The sequence below is a fragment of the Thalia democratica genome, chromosome 6 (assembly GCF_965202585.1).
Source record: "Thalia democratica chromosome 6, ktThaDemo2.hap1.1, whole genome shotgun sequence".
Classification (NCBI taxonomy): domain Eukaryota; kingdom Metazoa; phylum Chordata; class Thaliacea; order Salpida; family Salpidae; genus Thalia; species Thalia democratica.
The window spans coordinates 30,164,824-30,187,776 of record NC_139170.1 but is presented as its reverse complement, the minus strand read 5'-3'; the positions used below and the strand labels follow the sequence as shown (position 1 = coordinate 30,187,776).

General features: G+C 28.2%; 1 protein-coding gene across 1 annotated transcript; it reads left to right on the top strand.

Annotated features, from left to right (window-relative positions):
- Nucleotides 1–1,731: 1,731 nt before the first annotated feature.
- LOC145838046 (uncharacterized) lies at nt 1,732–22,337 on the top strand. The gene is made up of 10 exons (XM_082945574.1): nt 1,732–1,967; nt 6,980–7,120; nt 9,443–9,680; nt 10,005–10,155; nt 10,850–11,016; nt 11,745–12,039; nt 16,303–16,506; nt 17,015–17,190; nt 20,977–21,374; nt 21,460–22,337. Exons 1-10 carry the CDS (start codon nt 1,749–1,751, stop codon nt 22,102–22,104), a joined length of 2,634 nt encoding a protein of 877 aa, XP_082801700.1. The 5' UTR covers nt 1,732–1,748; the 3' UTR covers nt 22,105–22,337.
- Nucleotides 22,338–22,953: the final 616 nt, after the last annotated feature.

Sequence of the window (22,953 nt, the reverse complement as noted above, 5' to 3'; positions counted from 1 at the left end):
TGCTTTCATAAAATTGTAAAAACAACAAAACAGTGACAGCGCAAGAAGCTAATACTTTATTGCTTTTATTAAGATTTCTATGTTCCGCCTCAATTTATCATTTAGAAACAATTTGTGCTTAAAGCATGTAAAGCAATTAAAGCATGTAAAATTAAAGATTAATATATGTATATTGAAGTGTACAAAATGTGCAAAGAAAAAAAGGGAATAAAAAAAAAATAATAAAATTCAAAATATGTATTTAAGCTGTTAAAACATTTTACCTGACTTTTTTTTTGTTTGCTTTTTATATACATTCTAGTAAGGCACTGCATTAATTTGTTTTATAAAGTTTAGTGGTTGTAAAATTATTTAACCACTAGCTGAATGTTTTTGAGGTGAGAACTTTCAAGCCTCCCATTGAAACTTTAAAAACTATACTGCATAAACTATAGTTTCACTAAAAAAACTGTATTTATAAGTAAAATTACATCAAAGACCTTATAAAATTTATACCAGAGTTTTTAAAATACATTTAAGTCCTCAAGTAGTAAGGAAATTGGTCAAAAATCTTCAAAGCAAACTGTTCTTTCTATTGGGTGAAATTGTAGTAAAAAAGTAAAGTTTACACTTCAAAGTCTATAATAATTTTCTCATTAAAAAAAAGTTGTTCTCTAAAAATTTTTACCATCTGATGATTCTATCAGCATAGTATAGCGGTATAAATTTTATATTTCAACTTTAATTTATTAAAGCAGTTTGGCTACATTATCCTTGGATTTTATTGAACTGTTTAGTTTCTAAAAGATAGAATGCTTGTATTTTATATTTTATTTAAAAATCATTTACTGTCCTCAAATTTAATTCATATGTTTACTTTTTGAGCTTTAGACTACTATAAAGGGTAAATCAGGATTTTTCCACAGCTTGAGCAAAGCCACTCTAGTTTAACATATTAGAAAAACTCTGGCTTACTTAGTCCAACTCAAGCAAGTTAAAACAGAGCTCAGGCTTAATTTTCTATTTGCAGTTTTTGTAAAACCTGGATCCGTTTTAATAATTTGAAGAATTTTTTTTTAACACAAACTTTAAAATCCAATGTTTTCTGATTATTTTATATAATGAGTTCTTTTGTTGTATTATGTTTTTTAAAGAGTTTAAGCTTGATTAATAGTCATGTTGTTACGTTTTTCTTATTAATTTTTTTTATTTTCAATTATTTAAAATACTCATGCTAATACAAGAAAAAGTTAAACATAAGCTTCCTTATTTTTCAGCTTAAATTTCCTTTTGACTGAAAAATTCATTCTAGTTATATTAACTTTATTGCATCTACTACTTTAAAATTCAATATTTAGCATCTAAAAAACATAATTTTTGATAGTGAATTAAACTGAGTTTCTACATACAATGTGATCACACGTGTAAAAAAACTTGTGGTTTTAAATCAAGTTGGCAGGTGCTTTTTTTTTTAAATTAAATTTTCATGTACTAAATATATTAGTAGATGTAGTGAAATGCAATCAGTTTTTGAGGTCAAAGTAAATTAAACAGTTATGATTAACAAGTATTTTTAGTTTAAACTATAATGTATAACTGAATTAAGTAATTTTTTCCTTTTAAAGTAAACATATTTTAATAGCTTGCTTAGCTTTTGGTTTTATATATATTTATCAGTTGAAAATTATCGTACTTGTAGTTATAATACTAAAACTAAATTTATATTTACTCAAATCACAAAGTTGCAGATTTTGAAATGTAAAATAAACATGTGGAGCTCAGGAGAAAATGATAAAGTCAACCGCTTGTACGAGCTGAAAAAGACTCTTGGTAGAGGCCATTTTGCTGTGGTGAAGTTGGCAAACCACCTGCCCACGGGTGAGAAAGTTGCCGTGAAAGTCATTGACAAAACAAAGCTGGACAAAGTTTCAACTGACCATCTTCATCACGAAGTGACCTGCATGAAACGGGTTCAGCATCCAAACGTGGTGAGTTTTCTATTTGAAAATTATTTTTCTGTATATAAATTTGGCGTTTAAGATTTTGAAATTTAGTTATAGAAAGACTAATGTTTATTTAAAAAACAATATTGTCAAATGTTATTATCTATAGTTAGTTTTACTTATATATTTTTAGAGTTATTCAGATTTAATCTTATCTACATAGTTTTTTAGGATTTAAATAATTTTTCAAATAAATAATTTTTTGCATTTCAAATTTCTAAAAATTGAGTTGCAAATATTTAAAATTTTTAGTAATTTTTTTTTTGTCTTTTTCAGTTGTATCTTTAAGCTGGAATTGTAATAGTTAATTGTTTAGTATAATATGTTTTAAATTAGTATCAGGAAATAGTTTATGAGAAGTTTTTTGTTTAGTTTTTTCTTAATTTTGTTTAAATAGAGTGTCTGTTTTAAAAATTACTTATTTTTATGATCCAAAGCTTGTTGAAAAATAAGATCTATTAAATGATGTCACATACTAAGGTTTAAAATTTTTGAAAATTTCAGGCCAACTAAGGAAAGTTTGAAGTTTTTGAGAGTTTTAGATTAATTTTTGAAGAACTCAGGCTGACTCAGAATAGTTTTAAGAATTTTGCAAAACTAAGGCAAGTTTTAATGTTAGATTTCAGATGAGTTGATTCAAATAAATTTAAATGTTTTGATGTTTATACTTCTTATGTTCTTCTATTTCAATTTTGTTAATATTATAGTGTTGATTCTAAATAATAGAATGAATTTTTGCTTAAAGTATAACTCTATTTTTTATATCTTTTTATAAACATAAAAATTAAAAGCGTATTTTTATAGTCCTTCTCTTAGGGATTTTAAACAAAATATAACTATACACCAGGGTTTCCCAAAGTGGGCGATATCGCCCCCCTGGGGGCGATTTTAATAATTCGGGGGGCGATAATTAGTAAGGGGGCGAAAGGGTGGGCGATTTAAAAATTTTGGGCTGTCATAAGATTTTTACTTTTTTTCTTGCTATTTTACTAATTTTAGCTTGCTATTAATTTTTTGACCCTGAGGTAAAACTTAAACAAAAAAGTTTATTTTATTTATGTAAAAAATTGAAAAAAAAAACAAGTGCTTATGACTCCTACATTTAAGTAAATACTATATTTTCATTTATATATTTCCTTATTTAAGAATTACATAGGTCATAGACGATTGGAATCCCTCTCACTATTTTATAACCTGACATATATGTTATTTGGGATCATAAATGGTTTGTAAAAATCTATGTTATTTATTATTAACTATGACCACATGATATTTCCAGTTGTTTTTTGAAAAGTCACTAAGTTAGACTAAGAAATAAAACTATACAGGGTTGCTAATTTATCTAGAAACCTGGAAAAACCTGGAATTTGACAATTCAGGCAAAAAAAAAAACCTGGAAAAAATCTGGAATTTTTAAGAATTTAAACATATTAAGTAGTAAAATTTAGATTTAACACAAAAAAGCTACCCTATAGATAAAAATATGTATTCCTTCGAGGCAGATACTTTTGAAGTAAACGACTTACAGGAAACCATCTCAGACTTACAAACTGACCTTGAACTTAAAGTAAACTCTTCCAAAGAACGATATAAAAGCTTTTGGACTCAACAAAAACAAAGGCAAAAATATCCAATCATTTGAGAGGAATTTATTTTGTTGTTTATAGCTTTTCCTTCCAGCTATGTTGTTGAAAAAGCTTTCAGTTCAGTTATCAACATCTTGAGCAAAAAATCTAATCTAGATATTTATAAAGGAGGTCACTTAAGGCTCTATTTTACTGATTAAGAATCAGATTAGAAAAACTTGCAAGCATTCATGAACCTCATCCTTCACATTATATTAGACTTCAGTCGCAGACTTTATTTTATTAAAGTTTTTTAATTTTATTTGATCTTTTGAAATATTTCTTTTTTAACCTGGTTTGTATTGTATTTGAGTAGTCTTTTTAAAATAACAACTTTATTAAGCTATTTATTCTACAACAGGTTTGCATAATGCTTAATAAATATTAATTACGGTAGACTTCCTCTTGAGTTCGCACTTTTTATCCAAAAAAAATGCAAATTTATATTTTTCTAAATTTAACTAAAGTAAAGTCTATTACTAACTAAATATTAATAAAACAAAATATATATAATATTTAATAGCTTATATAGATCTATTTTTTTAATGAAAGCTAGTTTTTTGTTTTAGTGGATTTCATGTTTATTCATAACATTATTGCATATAACATATTGAAATTTGTCATTTTGTAAAAAAAATATGGTAATAATTTTTTGAGTTTGCACTTTTTGATTTTTTTCAACTCAAGCGGAAGTCTACTATATTTATTAAATGGTTTATGTTTTAAAGTTTTTAATACTTTTATTTTGACCTGGTTAATTTTGTAATTCATATTCGTCGTTTACATTAGACTAAAAGTTTTTAAAGCATAGTCATTAAAATATTTGTTTGAAAGACCTTTATTTGACAGGTTTTTGTTATTACTTGTTTAATCTGTATATAACTTATATCACTATATAACTATTATCTGATTGTAAAATTTTGATAATCATTAAAGTTTTTATTTCTAAAAAGAATTTTTTGGTTTTAAAAGAGTATAAATTTGAGATCTCTATTTGAAATAACTTCTACTTTTTCATTTAAAAGTTTCTTAAACTCAATTTTATTTTCTAACTTGATTTATTATCGTAAAAAAATTTATTATTATATAAGGAGTTTTAAAGTATTAATACAACTGTTTTTTGTTTCATCTTAATTCAATATATATAAGCAATTAGAATATACTTAGTTTATTTTAATACTTCAACACTAGCTTTTAGTTTTTCACTTTTTTCCTCTGTTAAATTATTATAGGCTAATAGCTAGAAAAAAAAACTTTTTAAACATAATTAAATAAGCCATCAAGAAGACTGCTACAGTTACAAAACAAAATTTTAACCTAGTTAAAAGTTTTTTTTGATTGATTACTTTCTGTTCACAGAATTAACTGTAAAACATTGGATTTTTTTTGAGTTTAAATGAAGAAAAAAAATTGTTAGAATTCAGGTTTAGTTCCCTAAAGATTATTCCAAGTCGAATACTATTTCATGGTATTCTACTACGAAACAAATAGTTTAAACTGTTTAAAATTAAATTTTTAACTTTACAACTAACTTGCTTACAATATATCTTAGCATTGAAATTAATAAATTTACTACGTTTACTGAAGCTGTTGATGAAACCACTTTTCATGTGAAATAATCAACCAGTCGGTCAAACTTCCTTAAACTAGATCAGAAATTATATTTTTATTTTTATTTTATTTTTTGTAAAATAAACTGTTCATTTTTTTATAGTTTTTTAATCTCTGGTATAGTTATTTTAGAATATGCCTATTTATAAAATAGTTTAAGTATTTTGTTCGGTTTAAATAAGTTACTTAGTATTAACTTCTAAATGTCCAAATTTGTTATATGAGATATTATTATGTCAGGTTTCAGTTAAGATTTCAGATGGGTAACGTACAGCTCAGATCAAGTCGCAGATCCAGTCGAATTTCGACCCTCTAAGTAAATTGAAAACAACTTGTGCAAAATAAATAAAATTTAGTTTTTTGATACTTAATATTTTGAAATACGCTTTCATTTAGTTTTCAGTTCACAATGTATTTCCTACATCACAATAATACTAAGTCATTTTATTACAATTTTGTTCGAGTTTTTTTATTTTCTTATTTGTTATTTTTTTTAAATCATGCAGCCCGCAATTACATTTTTTAACGAGTTGAAACTAGAAAAGAATTTTTAGGAAATATGAATTGCTGACTACAAAAGTTGTCCACCACTGACCTAAAAGTTTCATTAGTTTTAAAACAGTTCATATTTAAACAGGATTGATAACAGATTACACAAGGCTTATTAATAATTAAGTATTTTAATACACTTTACTGGGCTTCTAAGAAAATAACTGTAAACTATTTTCTCAAGTCCTGTAAACTACTTTGAAAACAAAAGTGCGTGCATAAGAAGTACCAGACTAAAATACATTTTGAACACAAGTTTTTTTAGCTCAAAAGTTTGTACTCAAAAGAAAAACTACTTTGTAAAATCGTGGGGGGCGATTTTTTTATCAAATTACTGAAAAGGGGGCGATTTAGTAAATGAGTTTGGGAAACCTTGCTATACACACAAGCTAGAAGTAGTGGCTCTTAATACCTTTAAAATTTTTTGAACTGTAGACAACTTTATCTATACTTTTCACTTGATAGAAAATATGTTTCAAATTTTAGTTGTTTTTACAGTGGCATGACATAATAAACTTGTTAATATATATGAAAAGTAGAAAAAACTTGTTTTGCTTAATTTAAGTTCTACCTTAAACATGTTTCTGTGTGCACTGATATTTTTTTTTATGGACAAAAATTGCCAGAATGAATTTTTGTTAATATGTTCTTGCATTTTCTTCCAACTAAAAACAGAAGAATGCTTAGCTTTAAATTTTGGAATAGAATGAAACAAACAAAAAGTAATCTTGCTTGAACAGTTTCAGTTTGTTTAAGTATGTGCAGGTGCACAGTGCGCACTAGCTTAAAAATAATTGTGCAAATGGGCACAAAAAAAATCCAGGATATCTTTTTTTCCCTCAGAGGGTGACAACCCTATACACTGTTTATAAAAACACAGTTTTAATGTAGTAAATTGACCATGAATTTAAGACTCACAATAGCTATCCAATTAGTTGTAGATTAAAATATGCAGTTAGCATTGAAATACAAATATTTACCTGAAATTTAGATTTTACTAAATGATTTAAAAGATGAAGAATAGAATGTAGAAAAAACTTATTATTTATGCAGTTTTTTAATGTTTACTTTAAAAGTATAAAGTCAAAATTATTTATTTTTAGCTCTAAAAAATAAAATTCAAATTTATTTATAACAATTTAAATACAATCAAATATCTTTAAGCTGCGTTTTCTTATAAACTTACTTATTATTATTATTATTTTTCAACAGGTCAAGTTGTACCATGTGATCGAGACAAAAACAAAACTTTATTTGATATTGGAGCTGGGAGACGGAGGGGACATGTTTGACTACATCATGCGCCACGACAGAGGACTCAAAGAGTGTCAAGCAAAAGAATATTTTTCTCAGGTTTGTTTCAAAGTTTGATAACTTGTGACACTTTAAAAGATATTTAACAATTCATTGACAAGTAACTTTGAGTTTGTTTTTATTGGCATTGAGGAGTTTCACTAATTTTTGTTGTTTTAATTTTTGAAACTTTATAAAAACTTTAAAAATTTTAAGTTTTTTAACTATTTTTTAAATTTTTAACTTTTTTTTATATGTTTTATACTTATTGCAATAACTAAAAATATTTAGGTTTTAAGTGTTTAGTTTTCTAAAAATAATGTTTTTTAATTTATACACGGCGTTATATATTCTTTTTTTAGCTAAATTTTTAAACAAATTAGTTTATATAGAAAAAATTTACTATTTTGTATTAATTTAAAATTTGTTTTTGAATATATATTATTCTTTTTATATACATTTACAACTTTTTAATTTTAAGCTCTAAAATCTTATTTTTAGATAGCATTTAGTCAAGTGAAATTCTCAAATAGCCTTATTTGTTTATAAATGCTTCAGCAATATTTTCATTAATTTTCTTTTATATTAAAAAAACAACCTACAGTCATAAATATTTAACAAGAAGATATAAAATATGATGAGAAATTTGTACTTAAAATTAAATGAAAGTAACAGATACATTACTAAAATATTTTTGTAATACTACAACTGTTTTTCTGCTTAAAACATCAGTTCTTCAAATAGTTTCAAAAATGCTCTTTTTTTATACTACCCAAGTTTGTTTTTTATTGATAGAACTAACACGGTTTAAACAAAATTAAAAATTAAAATTTCATAAGAATTTATAAACAATGTATGATTTAAAATTCTAAATCAGCCAAGTAGTTGGGTATATTTTGGATTAATTTTTTTTTTAGTTACAAATCTTCTGTTTTAACTATTTGTGCAATTTGTTAGGTCTATCTTCTGATTAGTAGTATACGGGAAGAAGTTTTTAAACCTTACGTAAACTCAAGTATGAGTATGTTTTAATGAAACAGCATTATTTAAAAGCAGTAATGCTGTTGCAATTAAAATATTAAAAATACAATATTGTTAATTAATCCACTTTGGAAAGGCAGATTTTATTAAAAAGTGTTTTTTGGTGTGTATAAATAAGAAGTGTGTTAAAGTTATTTAATTTAATGAGGTATTCGGTAGTAAAAGTATTTTCAAAACAATCACAAAGTTTAAGGACATGTTCTGCTAAAAAAAAACGTTTAAATTTTTTGTTTCAACAATTCAAGGCGATCTTTTTTGCTGAAAATAGGCAACGTTGATTAGATGAAAACAATTCCAGTTTAAACTAGTAGTTTCAAAAAAAAACTAATTGTTTGGTTAAGTTAATATAAAACTTAAAATTTAGGTTAAAAGCCAAAATTTGCCAAATATTATCTATATTTTATGATATACGTTGTTGCACTTGTACCATGGTTTTGTTTTTTTAGTTTTTTAATTTTTAGTCTGCTACTTGATTTTTGAATACAAGTAAAATAGCAGTTTTGTTTTTGTATGACAATTATATGTATTGAAAATTTTCTTCTGTGTGTCCACAATTGAAACAAGTAAAAGTTTCAACTCACAAACAGCATTTTAATAAAGATTGATCATTTTCTTCAAATACTAAATCCATCATTCATTGGTCGTTATTACAATTATTGATAAAAAATATGGTAATTTGATATAAACATTAAGTTTCATTGTTGGTGTTCATTCTGGTAAAGCCCTGATAAACAGCTGTGTAACACACTGGTTTTGAAAACAAAATTAGAAACTAAAACTGAGTTTAGTGTTTGTATTGACATATTTCCGTACAGATATTGAACGCCTCAGTGTACCGCCACATGTGAATACTATTTTTTTAAAACAATAAACTGCATATGCATACCTAATAAATAAAATGAAAAGTTGTTTGTAAATGACATAAAGCGCATGGATTAACTAAGTAAATATTAAATGCATGCCAGATGATAATATTTTTGTACTCACACTTAAATATTCCAAATAGATCTTGAATGTGATCGTATATTATAACTTTATATATATTACTTTATTTCGATGGCGTAATGTCACATATGAAAGAAAATCCAAAGCTTTACAACTGGCGACCCAACACAAACATGTTCTGAAAACTTTCATCGGTGCGTCCGCAATTAACAACAAACAAAAATATATGCTCATACATAACCTTTTGACCTTAAATTATTTCCCAAACAGATATTGAACGCAATTTTTATGAAAAATTGTATTTGCTATGTGTAGTATTAAAAGTTTGTACGCAGAGTGTCAAAAACAAGGTTGTTCTATGGAAGGGCTTTTTAACATGAAATTATTCAAACACAGATCTTGAACGCGATAGTGTACTGCCACAAGCTGCACGTCGTCCACCGCGACCTCAAGCCCGAGAACGTGGTGTTCTTCGAGTCGCGCGGGCTGGTCAAGCTGACCGACTTCGGCTTCAGCAACCTGTACTGCCCCGGCAAGAAGCTGTCCACGTCCTGCGGGTCGCTCGCCTACTCGGCCCCCGAAATTCTGCTGGGTGAGGAGTATGACGCCCCCGCCGTCGATGTATGGAGCCTTGGTTGGTTTTTGTCAATTATTTTATTTTTTTTAAAGTTTTTGTTCTAAAGTGAAGAGATAAATTTTAACAAACTCAATCAGTGTTTGTACAATTGCAACAAAGAATAAAAATCTAAACTCATATACAAGTTTTTAGTCAAAAAAAAAATTTGAGCTGATGTAATTTTTGAGCTTGGGTTGTTTTTTTTCTATTTTTTTAACTGAAATTGAGTTTTTGTATTTGTCTGGTAATGTTTTACGTTATGATAGTTTGTAATATCGGTCGTATGTTGTTTATTTCTTATCAATAAAAGTTCAACCAAACAACTAATCAACATGTTTTCAGGCGTGATATTGTACATGCTCGTGTGCGGGGAAGCCCCTTTCAACGAAGCAAACGACAGCGAAACGCTGACCAACATAATGGACTGCAAGTACACCATACTGGACCACGTGAGCGACCAGTGCAAACACCTCATCAAAAACATGATCATCAGGTTTGAATTGAGTTTTTAGTTGATAGTTTGTTGTATGTTGTTGTGTTTATAGTTTGATTTGTTTTCACTCTTAAGTTTAATTTGTATATACACTATTGCTGTCTCAATGTTAAAACTATGTAAATATTTTTTTATAATTAATCTTTTAAATATATATAAACAGAGCACTGTTTCATTTTATTTTATAAAACTTTTAGTTGCAAAATAATAAGTACTAAATGAAAATAGTATAATTATATGATTGAAAGTGTAGCTTTTTAAGTAAATAATTTTAGATTATATTTAAAAAACTTGTCTTATGAAACAATTTGACAAATCATTCAAAAACAAAATAGATGTCTTTCAAAGCCAAAGCGCATTTTTGTCCTTATAGAAAACAAGTGACAGTTTCGGATTACTTGAAGCATTTTCCATAACGCAGAATTTATTACATGACAATTCAAATCACGACAAATCAAATTCGTGTAAAAATAACAAGAATAAATATAAAATCAATATCTAAAAAAATATATTGGGTTTGCAAAAACTATAAAATGTACCTTAAATCACTTTACAAAACGCAGAAACATGTTTACTAAATCTATTAAGATTTTGAATTTGTTTAGCTCGGTTTGCAAAAAGTTGAAATAAAGATAAAAATTATGAAAATCACAACCATTTGCTTTGCATTAATAATTTTCTCATGTTTTCACAGGGACCCTTCGAAAAGGCTGAAGCTGGAAGACATCGTTAAGCACGATTGGCTGAAAGGAGCCAGGTCGCTCTCGACCAATCAAAACACTTCAAAGGAAAATCAGTACAATCGCAACGACGTGATTGGCAAGGAGCTGCACGAAACAATCGTGGAAAAAATGATACATGGTTGTTTGTTTTGAAATGTTTAAAATGTTATTCTATTAGATGTGCACATTTTAATTATTTTAAAGTCGTGTTATAGAGTGATATTTTACTTAAAACCAACGGTAAGTTGTTTCTAATAGAAATGAAATAACTTAGTGTACAGTTAAACGAAGAACTAAACAATTAGACAAACCCTTATGGAAGGATTTTTACTATAAACTTAAATTACTTGAAAACGACGCGCTTAAACACCCAACATGACGTTTTCACAATTTTTTTCCCATAAAACTACATTTTGTTTTTCTTGATAGCATATAAGTTATATAAATAAACAGGGTTGCCACTTTACCTGGAAACCTGGAAAAACCTGGAATTTTGATGTAAAAACCTGGAATTTTAACAACTTTAACATGTTCAGTAGTAAAATTTCGATTTGACTAAAAAAATCTTTCATATATATATTTTTTTTTTTCATCATCAAACATTTTTTTATCAAAAAACACATTTGAAGTAGCTTTAAAGTATCTTTTCAATGTTTTTATACTATTTAACACCGTTTCTTACCTAAAAATTAACTTAAAACTAAAAATAGATCCAAAAATGTGTACTTTTAAAATCATAAAAAAATTTGGAAAACCTGGAAAATTTTTTGAAAAAACGAGTGGCAACCCTGAATAAAATAACTTTTTCAGGACTTAAAAAAAAAGTCTTTTTATCTTAGATGTTTTTTAAACAAAATGTCTCCACAGAAAACATGGCGACGAAGGAGGAGATCGAACTCGCCATCGAGCAAGACAAGTACGACCACATCACCTCCTCCTACTACTTGCTTGCCGACAAGCATCACGTGGTCAATCTCCCACCGGTGACGTCACAATTCGACAGGGGCGACCACCCGGTTGCCAGGCAGCCCAGGATCGACGTCACCATGGCAGCGTCGCCGCAAGTGTCCAGGGCCAGAAGCTGCTCATTGGACGAGCTCGGAGGAGGGGGGAGGGCGAGCCACGAAAAGATGAACAACTTCTACAAGCCCCCCCACATCAGGTTAGTATTAAAATTGTTAATGGATATTATGTTCTAAATGATTTATTTGTATCTTTTTTGTATATATTTATTATGTTGTGTTTATACTACTAAAATCATCCCCACATCAGGTATTCAGAGTGTTTTAGTCTTTTTTAAGTATTAATTATGTTTTAATGCAAATTATTGTGTTTTTTTTGAGTTGTTAGCTTTTCAAATACTTTTATTAAGGTTTTAAATTAAATAGTTAACGAGTAATTTTTTTGTATAAAAACAATACACTTTTTTTGTATATTAAACTGGTAGTTTTTTTTAAAGTAATTTATCTAAAACGTTTTGTGATGTTTTTGAAGCAAAACTTTATATTTTTTAAACGTCCCAGTTTTCTAGCTTTACACTAGAGAAAATTTTTGGTGAAAGTTTGTTTTAGGGGTTGCATTGATAGTTTAAAATTTTACGAGTTTCGCAATAAATTTTTTAAATAGCTATTACTTTTGTGAGCAGCTTTGATCATTGCAAGTTAAATGCACACTTTATAATTCATTAAAAATAAAATTAAAACAAGTTTGAAAAGTTATGTTTGGAAGTTACAAAATATTATAATTATATTTACATTTTCTGTGCATACCAAATTACTTATACACACTATTTTTTTGCCATAGTCTAAAATTAATTCTTATTTTGTTCTTATTTATAATTTCTCATTTTCAATTTTTAACATAAATTTTACTATCACTAGTTTTAGTAGTTTATTCTATCCATTACATTACAACGCTAGTAGCCTGTGCATGTTAGAAAAGAAGTTATGTTTTTTTATTAAATTAAATTATCTTTTTCAAAATTATTAATGTTAAGTTTGCCATAAAACCTGGAATCTCGGAAAAACGGAAAAACCTAGAGTTTGACAGTTTAGGTAAAAAAATGGTAAAATCTGGAACTATAAACAATTTTTAAATTTAAGCTAAAGAAGTTTTGATTAGATTCAAAAAATCTATCATTTGAATTAGTTTTTTTCGTATCACCTAAAATTTTATATATTATTAAAACTTTTAAAGTGGCATTACACTTTATTTTCTATATTTTACACTATATAAACTAGTTTTTTACCTAAAATTTGATTTTATACTGAAAGTGAACAGAAAACTTGTACTTGTAAAAACTTGCAAGAAAGTCAGAAAACATAAAAAAATAATTCAAAAAGCCTATGGCAACCTTGTAACATTAATTTTGATGAAAGTATAAAAACAAAAATCAACAGTTTTTATTTTTGTTTTAAATTAATTAAGTCTAAAATCATTGTTTAGTTGTTTAAAATAAATTATAGTAAAAAGGTGTTTATAATTGCAATGAAATGGTATACTAACGTATTAAAACGTTACTAAATATCAGAAGTGAAAAGCAAACATTTAAAAATATAAATATTAACAGTAAACACGTTTATTTAAAATTTTACTTTCAAAAAAATATGAATATTAAATAAAAAACCTTCTAAAGCTCTGTTCATATAGAATTTAACTTGTGTTTACAAAATTCTCTTCAAAAAATAAGACAGAAATCTTATGGCTCATAAAATAAATGCTGTTTTGAATTTAATTAGTTACTTTTTCAATTTTTTTTAAATACTTAGATTTGAACATAAATGATTGATTATTGTAAGCTTTTAATCATTTTGACTGAGTTAAATAATCTAATGAATTTGTTAAATTTTATTTTTATTGCAAAAATGTTAAAGTATTATTGCTAAACCCTAAAGTACTCTAATATTAGAGTTACTTGATGTTTGTTATTCTTTTAAAACTGTAAGTAAGATTTTTAGTTAATGTTTATATACATATTTCATACATAACATACTTCCTCAAAATAGTTGGTATATAAAGTAAGTGTTTATTTAAACTTTTTTATAATCACTTATCTAAGGCGTGATGGACCTCTTAATAAATTTGTTATAGCTAAAAACTTTTTAGCGAAAGTCGCTTAGAAAATTATAACATGAGTTCAACTGGTTGATCCAAATAAAAAACTGTTAATGTCTAAAAAGTTTTTTGAATTAAAAAAAAAAGTGTTTTCTGTATAGTAAGTTACAGAATATTACATTTTAAACTTTTTTCAAAAGTAAAACTAAACGTTTTAAAAGTTTTCCTCATAATAATAGTTTATTTGTATGTAAAAATATACATACTTGCAACAAATAGTTTTAGTTTCACACAATTCGGTGTTATCACTTTATTTGTATGACTCTCCTGATATTAAATGTAAAGTTATTAAAACGGAAATGTTTTTTAATTGTTCATTTAATAAATTTTATATATTTCGGTTTTTATTACAGTTCAATTTCTAATCGTTCGAATTGATTTTTACTTGAACTAAATTATTATACATTAGTGTCATGTTGTTTTACGACATTAAAGCGCTTCCTCCATAATGGTAAAGCAAAACTTAAAACTGTTGGTTAAATATGGATCCGGACTTAACTATTTAAGATCCGGATCCGGCCGGACTCTGATCAAGTTTATTAGAAAGAATTTGCTTTCTGCGATCAGCTTCTTTCTGTTTTATACTTAAACTATTGTGTTTGTGTTCATAAAATTTTTTTTAAGGAAAACTTAACTACTCTTTAGCGCTTCAATTGTATTCCCCTATGCAGAAGTACTGTTTTTTATTTAAACCTTAAAGCGAATATTCCACCAGGTCAAAATGGTTCTTCAACTTTAGCAACTTTGTCAGAAGATATAGAAGAAACTTTCGAAAGAAAGTTGTATGCTACAAATAATAGCTCACACTTAAACCTTCACGATATGAAGTTGTCGTTAGTTATAACAGCTGTAGATATACGGAATCAGTTTTACTTTTTCCTTCGTAATCCAAAACAGGAGGTTGTAAGGCTGCTGAAATTAGAAGTAAAAAAGCAAAGTTGTCGTGAATTGTCAAAGTAGTCACTTTCCTCTAGTACCGCCTAATAATTCTAAAACTCAGCTATCTACAAATGATGTTCCCAATGATTTTTGTCGTTCTACTCAACGTTTAACAGAAACAAGTACAGCCACTCACGGAAGAGAGCAACAAGGTTTAGTTGATCTAGAGATTCAAACATAAATAAAGGTTTTTTTTTTTGCTGAAGAAAATTTACCTAAACAAATCAAAGAAGTATTAATTTGTTGGAAATCAAACAAGAAAAATACTAACATATTGCTAGGTTTGGAAGGAAATATCTTTCGGCACCACCATTTTCTGTTTATTTTGAAAGGTAATTTTTTAAAGCTGGTAACTGTACAAGCAAAAGCGAAAATGGTTGGTTCTAACGACCGGAAAAAAGTTTATTTCTTCATCACAATCTTTGTAGCTGGATAGCATGGGTATCATACTTTTAAATGTATAAATTTACCAAATAAGTTAATTTTCATCATTTATTTGGGACTTTTGTACTTAAAAGTTTAACCAGCTTACCATATATAATTTTAATTAAAGTCCGTTATTTTTTAAGCATTTTAATCCTTTTTTTTTGCATTAAGTAAGATACAAAAATCAATCGTGTAAGTAGCTTGAAATAATATTTTAGAGATTAAACTGAGATTTCGTCTAGTATTGTTTATTGAACGGTATAAAGAAAAGCGCTCGAGAAGTTTGGTCTAAGTTTCGGCGAGTTGGAAGGAACCTTCGGTTATCGAGTCGAACACCACAAGATAGATTTTATAGATAGAACTTTGTCTTTATTGTACGACGTTTCATGATTTTTAATGTTCAAAATAAAATAGTTTAACAAAAACATTGTGTTTCTTTCTCAACAAGGTATATGTATTTGATATCTTTTTACTAAACTAGTGATATTATAATAACTGGTTTTATAAGTTCGTCTCTATTGACATAACTTAAAACTGTAAATATTTAATATCCTGGTCCTAATTAAAAAAAGATTCAGATCCGGCCGAATTCTAATTAGTGGTTCCGGTGATCACTACTTAAAATTAAAAGTATTATTGAAAAATAAATTTAAACTATTTCTACTAAAAAAAACAAAAGAACGTTTCAAGGTGGATCAGACAAAAAAACAATACTTGTTTATTTACAAAAGAAAAAGTATCATAGTGTATAAAGTTAGTTATTTTTTTGTCACAGGGTAGTAGTAAGTTTAAGCTGTTTTATAACCTTCAAATATTTCGATTCAAAAGTTGCAACATAAAAATTTAAAACTCAAAAATAACTCAACTCATAAAGGTGTAAATATTTTTCAAAAAAAAGTAAAAAATAAAATAAATAAAAAAAAATCTAACTAATTTTTTCCACCAGGGAGCACCTGACGATTACGCCCAGGAGGGGCTTCAGCGTCGCCCACGGAGGCATCGACACTTTAATTGAGGAGGAGGAACGGAGTATGACGTCACAGTGCAACTCGAGCGAGGAAGACGATGACGTCAGGCCGCAGCCGTTCGTGACGTCATCGTCAGATTTCGGTACGAAGCAGACTAGCTTGAACGCTCAGACAGCGAACAGGTCAGATATATTAATAATAATTGTTTTATTTTTTTTGTTATTAACCGAAAAAAAAATGCTGAGTTGTGCAAAGTATACATTAATGACTATGCTTTAAATAGATTTTTGTTTAAAAAAAACTAGAGAAAATTATGGTTTTTTTTAAAAATAACATTCTTATATTTGTTTAGTTTGGAATTTCAATTGTTTTTAGATTAACTAACGAACGAAACGACACCAGTATTAGATTTATTAGAAATAATTTAAACATACTACAATTGCACCTCATTGCAAATAAAGCGTTCTACCAATGTTTGAGAATAGATATATTAAAAAAAAAACACTCTAAATCATTTTAAAAAAGATTACCAGCTTTTACCATGTTGTAAAAATTGAAAAAGTTTACCATTTTATTCCTAAAATAAAACATTAGGATGCGCACCTAAATACACTCTAAATCATTTCCAAACACACTACCAGCTTTACCATTTTACCATAAAAGTTTCCCAACTTTATTTCTAATTAACAGGCTGCAGCGCACCTCACTGCAGATAAAGCGCATCAAGAAGCGCAAGTCGGCGCCGATGATGCTCAACGAGATATGCGAGGAGAACGAGGTTGCCAGTTTCAACCTGCAGCAGTCGACCACGTCGAGTACAAGGAAGCTGAACCTCGTCAGCCCAACACCGAGGCTGCCACCGCACAGTACGTTTGCTATATGGTTAAATTAGTTAAACTAGGTAGTGAAGTTTATGGTTTCAATAGTTTGACAATGTTGTTAATGACTACAACACTGACACTTCGCAGGTACAAAGTATATTGCAAAGCTTGTGTATACAGGGACACTAATTGTCTTACTTAAAGATTTCCGTCACTCTGATTTTTAATTATGAGTTTGTTTAAATAAGCGTTAAAATTGGTAAAGTTTTTACGAAAATTCCTAAAAAAAAAAACAACTTTTTTAACAAATAAAAAGGTATTAGCTTTAGAAGTTTAGGAATTTTTTCTTGTACTTTTTTAACTAGTTGTTTTAATTGAAATTAAAAACTAACTTCAAAAAGTAGCTTAGGACATTTTGTTAAACATTTTAGAAATAGTTGTGAGATAAAATAGTTTTCAAATAAAATATATTTTCTTGCCGTTCTAGTTTTATACTCCAATAAAGGTCCTGTTAAATTCTCTACTGTAATCGTTTAAATCTCAAAAGTTTCTTTATTCTAAAAAGATGTAAAAAACAAACTGTTGTACCTTACTTTTTAGTGTCAAAAAATTATAACTTAAGGATAAGTTTATTTCCTCCCTACATTTTGTTAGAATATAAATCAGTCTCTCAAAATTATATCTAAGCTAATACAGGGTCGCCTTCAAACTTGAAAACCTGATATTTAAAAAAATACTTAAATTTTGAACAAAGGTCACTAAAAAAGCTGAAATTTTACAATTTTCAAATATAAATTACTAAAATTTATCTTAGATACAAAAAATCTACAATATGCAATATTGTTTTTTGTAATTTTTAGAACTTTAATTTTTATGAAGCACATTTAAGTATCTTTTAATATTTTTATACTAATTATAACAGTTTTTTATCTTAAGTTTAATTTTATACTATAAGTATATAATTTAATATACGAAAAAGCTTGTACTTTTAAAAACCTTGAAGAAAATCAGAAAACCTGAAAACAGTTTAAAGAAACCTATGGCAATCCTGCTAGCAGTTAGTATTTTTTGTTTTATTATTTTGCCGATTTATGGTACAGTACTTAAAAGTATAAGTCTAACTCCAAGGTTCCACTCACAATTTTTCTTATTTGTACAATTGGAAAGTAATAAGACTTGTCTAAAAATAACTTGTTGTTATTTTGAAGCAGGGTTTTCCACAGTAAAAATTACCGCACCCTTATTTACTGCTGTAATAACACAATCAGAAGTTTTTTTTTTGTAAATTACAGTTTTCTAAAGAAAAGTTATATGTATAATTAATAATTGAGTACTAAAAATTGAGGGCATATTAACGTGGTGATTAAAAAATAACTTAAGTAACTAAATAGAAAATAAAATATGCGACACCAGTGCATTTATTATTCCTGTTTTGAAGTTACCGCATATTTTGTTGATCAGTTGGTGTATGAACTGGGTATTTGTTACTACTTGAAAGAAATGCGTTAAAACGTGATAAAATGAATGTTTGTCTAATTACTAAAGTGAGTAATAATTGCAACATAAACCGCTAGCGTTACGTGTTTGTTGCACTTGTTTGTGAGTAAAGTTTAAATGTTTAAATTTATCAACAACTGGAAAATCAATTTTTACCACTTTTTATGGCCACTAGTTTATTTTTTTGTTTTGCATCATTTCATTTGTATTAAAAAAATGTTTATTTTTAAAACTTATCGTTTTCAGTGATGAAACATTTAGCTAAAAATTTATATTAATATAGTACATATGTTTTCTTATGTTTGTTATGAGCTGCGAAGTAAAATTTATCAAACATCAATTTAAAAAATATTTTATTGAGTTTGTTGGATTTAAACAAGTTTATTAAAAAATAGTGACTCAATTAAAAATTTATTAAGCTTTTATTAAAAATATGAAACAGTTAAGAAAAAAATTCAATAAATGGAATTTTAAATTCCAAGCCTCATTCACACAGCTCCAGCGTTTTATTGGAGACGCTCGTTTGTTTACATTACGCGCTTTAAATGCCACAGTAAATTTGAAACTTTCAAAGCAAATTTTCGTTCGAACAGCCTTATGCGAATAAGTTACACAAGCCTTTATTTTTGTTTATATTTTGTTATAAACAGCTTTTTTTTTTGTTTTCCATGCGTTCTGTGTGAAGTCGCATCTCAAGTTACGTAAAGATGTGAAAAAATCAATAAACTGCTACTGCTTTTTGTGTTAAAACAATTTGTTTTCATTCACTTCGAACTGCAAGGAAAATGCAATTAATCAAACCTTCGGTGTTACATGTAGTCGCAAGCTTTTATCTGACTAATTCGTTTATTCATGCGTATGCAAATGTTAACAGGTTATTTTTAAAAACACGCTTGTCTACTGTGTAAATTTAAGATGCATATTAATAAGTAAACATTTGTTAAATTAAAGAGAATATATATCCTTTACAGGCTTAAAAAATGATTAAAAAGTAAGTAGTAAAAAGTCATACGATTTTTTCTTAATAGTTATTTTAAGTAACTAATAATTTTATACTGTTCTTAAAGTGACTGTAGAAATAGTGTTGTTTTAATGTTAGTCAAATTAATATAAATGTAGGAAATAAAAAATCCAAATAGTATTAATTTATCTAATGTTTATTGATGCTTACTTCTAAACGCTAAAAGAAACTTAGTATTAATTTATTTAGTTTTTTATATAAGCCCAGTTGGTGTATAGTTCTTTACAATACTGCATGCCCTTGAAAATTTAAAATAATTGAAATAATTTTTGATAATTCAAAAGGACCTTCTTTCATAACTTGTCAGGTCAATTGAATTTAAAACAGATTGAGGTTAAAAATGTTTTTATAACAAAAAATTCAGGAATATTCTTAACACAATTTTTCTCGCTTACTTGGTACATTTGAATAATTGTTTGGGATCTGCTTAAGAATTAGTTAAGTGCAACATTCTTTCAGTTTTACAATAATAATAGAATATCAGTTGCATTGGTTCTTCGTTTTTAAACAATGTTGAATATAGTGACACGAAAACTACTATTTAAAATTTTTATAAAATGTTTCAATTAAAATCGATAATAATTTGACAGTTTAGCTATAAAATAAAAAGCACAAAATTTTTAATATTTATAATATCATTTCAAAACTGAAAAAATAAATCTTATTAACGTGTTGTATGCAAAGTTAAAATTTTTTTGATCAGATTTCACGATTGTACCTCGCTATTTAAATTTATGCATTATTCAAAACTTTCTAAAGCTCTGTCTAAAGCGGAAAACTGTTTAATTAACCGTTTTAATTTTATCGACTTTGTGACATCATACACTTGTTTGATTAATTTTTTTTTTAAATCAAATTTTAAATTAATTGAAATAAAAATCAAATGACCACTTTTTCCTCGCAATAGAAGTTTAGATCTCAAGTTAATTTTATGAGGAGTTGAAAAATAATTATTGTAGTTCAGTTTATGTTTTTAATTAAAAAAAAAACATTTTTTTACAATTAATTATAAAGTCTGACGTTGACAGGCTGCTGATACTTAATACTAAATTAAAAACAAATGTTGTTTAGCTACAGCTTCAATAACTTTTTGAAATTTTAAAGAAATATTTATTTTAGATAAGAATGTTCTTTGTTTAAGTTATTTGGTAGTTAAAAAATCTTATAATTATAGAAATAAAGTTTAAAAAGAAACATTTTCTTCTGCAAATTTTCCCGTTACAGTTCGTACTGTACACGTTGCCATACAAAAACACTCTTTTTCAATCAATTAAAACTGTTTACGACTCACTAGCAACACCACTTATTTGCAGGCTACCGCCAGGTGAGCGACAACGAGAGCGAATCGGCGTCTTCAGCCTCGTCTTCCCGCGTTTCCTCCGCAAACCTCTCCTCGCTCGTCCAGCAGAAGATGTCGCTGAAATTCCGCCACCGCAGGGACTCCTCCGAGGACCGCGACCCCGACGGTGAGGGGGGAGGGGGCTGTTTCAAACGTGGTAACTCCCCTTTTTCTTCGTTCACCCCACTTGACGAAGTCGACTGCCGCGAGCACGACGAAGGGGAGAACGAAAGCAGTGGTAAGGAGGGAGAAAGGGGAGGAGAGAAGGACGATGTGGGAGGTGCGAATGTGGAAGGCAGGAATGGTTGCGATGGAGAATCGCAGCAGAGAAGTTTGATTGTTTCCCGCAACAATATCGCGATGAAGAACAAGGTAAGTTTGATTTTAATTCACAAAACATAATTCGAACACGGTTTGCTATTTTCGTCACTGTTTTCTTCACGTGTTTCCTCTTCAGACGGCAGCTTCAAACAAGTTCCATAGCACGAAGCTGTGCAGCGACAGCCTCTTGTCAATAAGGAGCCTGTGCAGCGAGCATTCCTACCACAAGTCAATCAGGAGCCTGTGCAGCGACTACAACACTGCGAGGCGGTTCAGGTCGCTGCAAAGAGGCAAGAAGTTCCGCAACAAATCAAAACACAACTGCTTCACAATAACTCCGAACGACAGCCGCTGCAAGTTCATGAGCTGCTCGTGCTTCTACGAGTCGCAGGAGTCGGATAAGGTGAAGAGGAGCAACGTCAGCCTGGCGTCGTCGACGTGCAGCAAGAGCAAGTTCGCCGTCGACCCGGTGAAGAACGTTTTCGTTGAAGACCCGAGCGACAGGAACAACAATTTCGAAGCACCGCCGCCACCGAGGTCGCCCTTCGAGAAAGGAAGAAAGGAATTTGCTGTTGGCTCCCGGGGCAAGCAGAAGAAAATAAACCGCCACAATCTGTCAGGCTTGCTTTTGAGGCTAAACAAGTTCAAGCAAGCGCAAATCCGGCAGAACTCCAAAAGGCCCAAGTTTTTGTCGGGCGGGAAAAATTGCGCGGGAATTCAAAAGACAACATCTTACCAGCTGAGTAAAGCGAAGCACGGCGATTGTTGCGTTCTGATGTGAAGCATAAAATCGGTAGTTTTTTGATGTTTTTGCTGTTAAATTTTTATTTTTGAATAAGTTGAAAAGTTTAGGGTTTTCAATCTAAAAAAGAGTATGTTTACAAAATAGTTTTACATGTTTGCGATTTTATGTATTTGTTTAAGTCATTACATCAAGTTTTAAATTTAAAAAAGGCAACATGCAAGTAATGTTGTGTTGTTACTTTTGTTTAGTCCTTGATTTATTAATTGACCATCGATGTTTGACTATAACATTGTATTTTAAAATTTACTGTGAATATAACATAAAATTGAATTAAGAAAATTCATGTTATAAGCTTCTTAGTTATGAGTTTTAAAGCATTTTCATAAGTTGTTAAGCACGTTTTGAATGAAAGCATGGGTTTAAACTTTATCATGTTCCGTAGTTTTAAGAAGGTTTAGAGCAAGTTTAACTTTACACTCAATTACTTTGATCCTTGATATTTTTAAGTGAATCAGATAAAGAATTATGTGGTACTTAGTGTGCTTAAGAGTTTGAAATAAGATAAATAATCAAGTTTTTTCCATGGTAATAAGCATAATGAAATCTTTTATTCAAGTACTAAAACTGTTAACAATAAATTTCAAAAATTAGTACTTTAGAACTTAATTGTTTGTGTTCAAATAAGTTTTAGTTTAAAATTTTTATTTTAAATGAATAAACAGTTTTAACTGATAAAATATTATGCACAACCTACATTATTTGCACACTAGCATCAACATACGTTGTTTAAATAGTTGTGTTTTGAAAAGAGCTACTTAGAAGTAAATCTTGTGCACAATTTTGTACTTACACCGTTTACGGTTCAAACTGCTGACTTTTGCTCAT